Source organism: Chenopodium quinoa, unplaced genomic scaffold, assembly GCF_001683475.1.
Source record: "Chenopodium quinoa cultivar QQ74 unplaced genomic scaffold, ASM168347v1, whole genome shotgun sequence".
NCBI classification, from domain to species: domain Eukaryota; kingdom Viridiplantae; phylum Streptophyta; class Magnoliopsida; order Caryophyllales; family Amaranthaceae; genus Chenopodium; species Chenopodium quinoa.
In genome coordinates this window covers 2,814,467-2,822,122 of record NW_018742345.1, presented here as the reverse complement: position 1 = coordinate 2,822,122, position 7,656 = coordinate 2,814,467, and the positions used below count along the sequence as shown (strand labels likewise).

Genomic DNA, 7,656 nt, shown 5'->3' with positions numbered 1-7,656 from the left:
CTTGTGAACCAAACAGCCCCTTAGTCGATTATCAACATGAAAAAATTACAGTTTTCTAACATTTATTTCTCCTCGTATGAATGCAACGTTAAAAAAAAGGTATACTACTACATTTTCTCTCAATCTCCTCAAAATTTTAGCACTTTTCTACTCCATTTTCTTTGCCTCATCTGCCCAAAATAATCTATTCTACCTATTTAAAAAGTTATCGATCACTTGAAACCATTTGAAGTGTATTGACATTAAAGGTCGGATTATTGAAAAATAATCAAAAGGTGGTGTTGAAGCTTAAAGGTTTTGATGATGCTGAACTTAAACTAAAGCAAACTCAACTAATAAAGGTTTTTAAGTGTTTGATTAGTTTAGGTAAAATTGATCTTGGTGATAGAAGAAGTAACTTGAGCTAAGAAGACTAAAGGAGCCTTTAAACAGAAAGTTAAACCGTGTAGAAGAAGAGTTCTCTAACAAGAACTAAGTTCCCTAATAGGAACATTCCCTAACAGGAACTTGAAGACAGCAAGCTGAGATGTCAGCCTGGTCTGCGATTGAAGACGGTAAGTTCCTAAAGGAACTTAGTCTGCGTGAAGCCCAAGTAACCTACTTATACGGAAGCGCGGCGCATCAATTTTATTTAGCTATGATTTTATCTTCTAGATTTGTTGTTAAATATGTTAAGTAGGTTATGCACGAAATTTATTAGAAGCGTGGCAAATTAGCTTGGTAAATAAATTAAAAGGGAAAAGATAAAAGATAGAATTTAGAAAAAGATTTTCTAAAAGGTTTTATTTCTTAAAATCAGTTTGTTAAAAAGATATTAATCTTCTTAACATAATCTTTCTATCTTATTTTCCGGAAAAGATTTTCTTCTATAAGGTTTACTTAAAAACCGTGTTTTAAAGATAAGGAAAATTAACTTGTTTATCTTTTAGAAAACCTACTTGCTATACAAGTCATACTTGTATAAATAGTAGAGATCGAAATGGTTTAAGGTTTATGTAAGTTTATGCGTGAAAAAATCAATGAGCTTTAATTGAGTAAGTTTACCAAGCTTCTAACCTTGTCATATTAGTTTCAGATTTCGTGCATTGCTTGCCTATCATATACTAGGTTTCATTACTTGTATTGGTTAGGTTACTTGGGTGTGTGTGTGTGTTTAATATTTACATAAAGTTTGTGTAAGCTTATAGTGTGAAGCTGAGATTTAATGTACTTTGGGAGTACAAGTGAATCTAAGTGTGGTGCTTAGATTGGGTAAGATAGGGTCCTACTGTGTAGCTAATTCGTTCTGGAACTTGTGAGTAAAGGTCTGATTATAGTAGGTTGTAACTTGGTGTTTTCCCTATTATAGTGAAGTGGCTTGTGTTTGAATTCCCTAAGGTAGGGTCGAGGTTTTACTTCCAGTTGGGCCCTGGAAGGTTTCTCGTAAAATCTGTGTGTCTTTGTAAGTTCCTAAAAGCATTATTTTATTATTCCGCAAAAAGTAGTCACTAGGAACTCAAATACAATCCACCCCCCCCCCCCTCTTGTATTATTCGTCTCAACTAACAATTGGTATCATAGCAAGGTTCTCACGTGTAAGAAGATAACTTTGCTGAGTAAGTTCCTGGAGAGATGAATTACAAGGAGAAACTTGAAGAAGGGTATTCCACCCAACATCTGCCCATGTTCAATGGTAAGTTTTACACCTATTGGAAGACATGATGGAGATCTTCATCAAGGCTAAAAATTACCAAGTTTGGCGTGTTATTGAATCTGGTGATTTTGAAATAACCTCAACTAATGAAAAGAACGAGGTAGCTCCTTAACTTATTTCTGATTATGATAAAGAAGACTATCAAAAAATTGAGTTAAATGCTTTAGCCATAAAGTATTTACATTGTGGACTTGGACCTCATGAGCACAATCGTATCATGGGGTGTAAGTCTACTAAATAGATTTGGGATCTACTAGAGGTAACTCATGAAGGTACTAATGAGGTAAAACATTCTAAGATTGATTTATTGATGTCTAGATATGAAAGGTTTGAAATGCAATCTAAGGAGTCTATAGAGGAAATGTTTACTAGATTTAATGATATTATTAATAAGTTAAATTCCCTTGGTAGACACATTCCTATTGATGAACAGGAAAGAAAGATCTTAAGAATCCTACCACAAGATGAACGCTGGAGATCCAAGGTTACTGTCATATATGAAGCCAAGGACTTTACCAAGTTCAACATGGAACAACTAGCTGGATCATTGATGACTCATGAACTTCATCTGAGTTCCAGTACTAAAAGTTCCAAAAACAAGAGTCTTGCTTTGAAGGCTCAAGATTTAGAGGACTCAGAAGTTGATGAGGAAGAGATGGCGATGTTGGTAAGAAGGTTTGAGAAGATGATGAACAACAGGAAGTTTGATAGGAACAAAAGGAGTACAAGTTCCAGAGACACAACCTGTTTCAAGTGTGGGTCTAAATATCACTTCATTAAGGACTGTCCTCTTAAGGAAGGTGACAAAAGAAAGACTAAAGGAAAAGAGTATTCCAACGGAGTCAAGAGTCTATAAGCCTTACTTCACGAAGGACAATGTGAAAAAGGCTATGCTAGCTGCCTGGGGAGATACAAATTCTGAAGAAGAAGAGGATCAACCATCAAAAGAAATTGCTCGTCTATATCTAATGGAAAAAACAGATGAAAAGGAAAAATTGAAAGCACTGTAATCTGAGGAATGGTTTTCTCAAAAAGATTTAAAACATTTCTCTAGAGATAATTTGATATGTGTTGTGTTGGATATACAAGAAGAATTAAAGGAATTATATAAATCTAAACAGCAAAGTGATGAAGCTTTAATAACTTACAAAGATAACAGTGAGTGGATTGATAACATGAAGTTTGACATTCAATATAGGTTCTTTAATTTGTTTGATGATAATAAAATTTTGAAAGAGACTATTGATAGGTTGAAACATGATAACATAATGTTAAATGTGGAACTAGCCTTGATGAAAATCTGCCTTGATGCTCCTAACTTTGAAGTTCCTTCACTTGCTCAATATCCGAATTTTGAAAAACTAAAATTTAATTTGGAGGATTTAAGAACGGATAAGGCACGACTTGAGGGGGAACTCGAGAGATTTAGGAAAGGTAAACAACCTATAGAGTATAGAGCTCTTGATTAGATCACCAAAGCTAAAACCAAAAGAACGGAAGGTTTGGGTTTCAAAAGGAAGTTCCAAAAGAAAAAGAAGTAGGTTAACCTACCTAGTAGTATTGTTTGTTATTTCTGTGGTAAAACAGGACACAAGCAGGTTAAGTGTCCTAAGAAAGAAAAGAGCACACAGAAAAATGAAAACCATGTTGAACAGATTTGGGTTATGAAAAATAATCCCACTCATGTTACACAAGAACCCAAGGAAACCTGGGTTCCTGATACTAATGTTTGATTCTTCATGCAGGTTCCAGTGAGGGGGAACAACACTTAGTACCTCGACAGTGGTTGTTCTAAGCACATGACTGGAGACAAATCTAGATTTCTCTCACTGGATGCCTATTATAGGGGGAACTGTAACCTTTGGTGATAACATGAAAGGAGATATAGTTGTTATTGGCAAAGTAGGAAGGTCAAGTTCCCATTCTATTGATAATGTATTTTTGGTCGAGGGTCTCAAACACAACTTGTTAAGTTTTTCACAATTTTGTGACAAAGGTAACTCTGTAAGCTTTACCTCTAATAAATGCAGAATCATTCACAATGACACTGGAAACATTATTTTAGAAGGAACTCGTAAAGGGAACACATATGTTGTTGATCTTAACGAGGTTCCTAACAGCAGTTTAACATGTCTCAGTGTTATAGAGGATGATCCTCTATTATGGCACAAGAGATTTGGCCATGCAAGCTTTACTTTACTCGATAAGCTTAGATCTAAGGAACTAGTGGAAGGACTTCATTGCATTAAGTTCATGTATGATAAAGTGTGTGATGCTTGTGTTAGAGGAAAGCATACTCGAATTTCTTTCAAGTCCAAGAAAATGGTAAGTATCAAAAGATCTTTAGAACTTATTCATATGGATCTGTGTGGTCCTATGAGAATCCAAAGTGGAAGTGGTAAGAGATATGTAATGGTTATTGTTGATGATTTTTCAAGATTTACTTGGGTTTTCTTTCTAGTTAGCAAAGATGAGACATTTGATGAATTTGTAGCCTTTTTAAAGAAAGAGCAGAGAAGAACAGGTAATCCATTGGTTCACCTCAGATCAGATCATGGAACAGAATTTGAAAACTCAAGGTTTGATAAATTTTGCACTGAGCATGGAATGGATCACAACTTTTCTGCACCAAGAACTCCACAACAGAATGGTGTTGTGGAACGCAAGAATAGAAGCCTTGAAGACATGGCCTAAACAATGTTGATCTCAAGTGGACTGCCTAGGAACTTCTGGGCAGAAGCAGTGAATACGGCATGCTATATTCTTAACAGAGTATTTGTTAGAGCCATCACCAACAAAACTCCTTATGAGCTAATCAAAGGGAGAAAGCCTAATATTTCTTACTTTAGATCTTTTGGATGTAAATGCTTTGTTCATAATAATGGTAAAAGGAACTTGGGAAAATTTGATGAATGTAGTGATGAGGCAGTATTCTTAGGATATGCCTTTAATAGTAAAGCATATAGAGTTTATAATAAAAGAACAATGTGTGTTGAGGAATCTGTACATATTTTATTTGATGAAACTAAACACTTAAATGATGTACAGGATTGTGATGATGATTTTGAAATTGGACTTGTGCGCAAGCAAGATCCAGATGAGGAATCAACATCATTGCAGAAGCAGCAAGCTAAAGATGTAGAAGAAACGAATCCAGAAGCGAATCCAGAAGACAATACAGAATCTGAAATGGAGAATGCACCAGAAACTCCACCTCAAGAGCAAAATCAAGATCAGAATGAGGAAAATCCTGTTGAAGTTCCAACTGAGACTCAAGATCAAGTTCCTACAGAAGAACTAGTTAACAACAATCAGGAAAGATTGTATCCAGTCAGGGACTTTAATCCAAAGCGATGGAAAAATCAAAAATCACATCCCGTAGATGCAATCATGAGTGATATTACAAAAGGAACTCAGACTAGATCTCAGCTTAGGAACTTCTGTGCATTCTATGCATTCCTTTTTTCTATGGAACCAAAGAACTATGTTGAAGCTTTAACTGGTGCAGACTGGATTAATGCCATGCAAGCTGAATTAAATGAGTTTTAAAGAAATAAAATTTGGCATCTAGAACCTAGACCCAAGGATAAGAAGATTATTGGTTTATAATGGGTGTTTAGGAACAAGCTAGATGAGCATGGTATTATTGCCAAGAATAAGGCACGACTTGTTGTTCAAGGCTTCAATCAACAAGAAGGAATAGATTTTGAAGAGACATTTGCTCCTGTAGCCAGGTTAGAGGCTATTCGTTTACTCATTGCTTTTGCTGCTTATATGGGATTCACATTGTTCCAGATGGATGTTAAATGTGCATTTCTAAATGGATATTTAAATGAAGAAGTCTATGTGGAACAACCTCCTGGATTTGAAAATCCAGAGTTCCCAAACCATGTCTATAAGCTTGACAAAGCTCTTTTATAGGCTGAAGCAAGCTCCAAGAGCATGGTATGAAATATTGTCAAAGTTCCTATTGCAAAATGGTTTTAAACGTGGTAAAAAAGATAAAACCTTGTTTTTAAAATCAAATGGAACTGACATATTAGTTGTACAAATTTATGTTGATGATATTTTATTTGGTGCAACTAATGAATCTTTGTGCAAGTATTTTGCTTACCTAATGAGTGGTGAATTTGAAATGAGTATGATGGGAGAATTAAACTACTTCCTCGGATTGCAAATCAAGCAAACTGAAGAAGGAATCATGATCCATCAACAAAAATATATCAAGGAACTGATCAAGAAGTACAAGCTAGATAATGCTAAGACCAATAACACTCTAATGGGTATAGCAACTAGGTTGGATGAAGATCTAACTAGAACTTGTGTTGATCAATCTATGTATAGAGGTATGATAGGTTCTTTACTTTATCTAACAGCTAGTAGACCTGACATATCTTTTAGTGTAGGTTTGTGTGCCAGGTTCCAAGCAAACCCAAAGGAGTCTCACTTGAAAGCAGTAAAGAGAATCCTTAGATACCTTAAAGGAACTGATGATTTGAGTCTCTTCTATCCTAGAAGTGACTCCTTTGATTTAAATTGCTTTACTTATGCTAACTATGCAGGTGATTTGGTTGATAGAAAAAGCACTTCAGGTATGGTACAGTTTTTAGGACCTTGTTTAGTTTCTTGGGGTTCCAAGAAGCAAAACACAGTTGCAATGTCTACAGCTGAGGCTGAGTATGTGACAGCAGCAGCATGTTGTTCACAAGTACTTTGGATAAAGCAACAGGTTAGAGATTTTGGTATTATTTTTTAATGTGTTCCTATTTATTTTGATAATACTAGTGCTATATGTATTTCTAAGGATCCAGTTCAACACTCAAAGGTAAAACACATCCACATTAGGCATCACTTTCTAAAAGATAATGTGGAGCAAGGGAACATTAAGTTAGAATTTTGTCATACTGAAAATAAAATTGCAGATATTCTAACCAAGCCCTTAAGCAGAGAAAGATTTGAGAAATTGAGATTGGAACTTGGAATGATCAAGCTGAATTGATTGCTTCTGAAGTTCCAAGATATGGCAAAGTCAAAAATAATGTAAATACAGCAAAAAGAGCATTTAGCAAAATCTTGGTGTGCTAAACATAGCTGAAGTGTCACCGTTGTTAATTACTAGAGGTAAGTTCATTAAAAATCTTAATTGTATAAGTTATTAATTATGTACATTGCACATGTGTAGAAAGCGTGTTCTAATTGTGTTTTTTTATTTTCAGGAAGTTTTTTTTTAAAATTAAATGAATTTGGAAAGAAAAGGAATTTGGTAAAAATATATCCTGTTATTTGAATTTAGAAAAATTAATTGAATATGTTCAATTAATGACTGAAAAGTGAAAAACTCTTAATTTCCTTTACACCGATTCATTTATCATAAAAGGAATCTTCACCCACCTCTTTCACCGCACTGTTAAATCAACTTAACCCCTTTTCAGTAAAAACCCTTTGAAGCTTAAAACCATCTCTAGAATACCATGGTCATCATTGCTGAAATCGTCTCATCAGAAAATTCTCAAAGCTCCGAAAACACAATTCAAGAGGAAACATCTCCATTAGCCATGGTTAACTACAAACCTTCTTCAACTTTGACCAAAACCCCTGAAAATCCTAAAACCTCATCATCTAAACCTAAAGAAATGGAGAGTAAAAATGACCAAGAAGAGTCATCCGTTTCAAGTGTTCTTCAAAGACTGAAAGAGTGGTAAGAGAAGAAACTAAAAGGGAAGTCACTTGAGGAGAAAATGGAAGAGGTTAACAAGTTTGCTCAAGGGAAACAACTAGACGAATCTAAAGAGGATGACGAAGAAGGAGGAGAGATGAATGATGGAGAGGAAGTGAAAGAAGATCATAACAACTCAGAAAAGGAGGAATTAGAAAAAGGAGGATGAAGAAGAGGAAGGAACTGATCAAGCCGAACTTGAATCACAAGCAGGATGGTATGTTGTAGGACATCGCATTGATTTAGC

At 35.0% G+C, this 7,656-nt stretch overlaps 1 protein-coding gene across 1 annotated transcript; it reads left to right on the top strand.

The window, feature by feature from the left end:
• The first annotated feature begins 5,810 nt into the window (after positions 1 to 5,810).
• On the top strand, positions 5,811 to 7,395 carry LOC110693793 (uncharacterized mitochondrial protein AtMg00810-like). Its single transcript, XM_021870947.1, has 2 exons — positions 5,811 to 6,422; positions 7,159 to 7,395. Exons 1-2 carry the CDS (start codon positions 5,811 to 5,813, stop codon positions 7,393 to 7,395), a joined length of 849 nt encoding a protein of 282 aa, XP_021726639.1.
• The last annotated feature ends 261 nt before the right edge of the window (positions 7,396 to 7,656 follow it).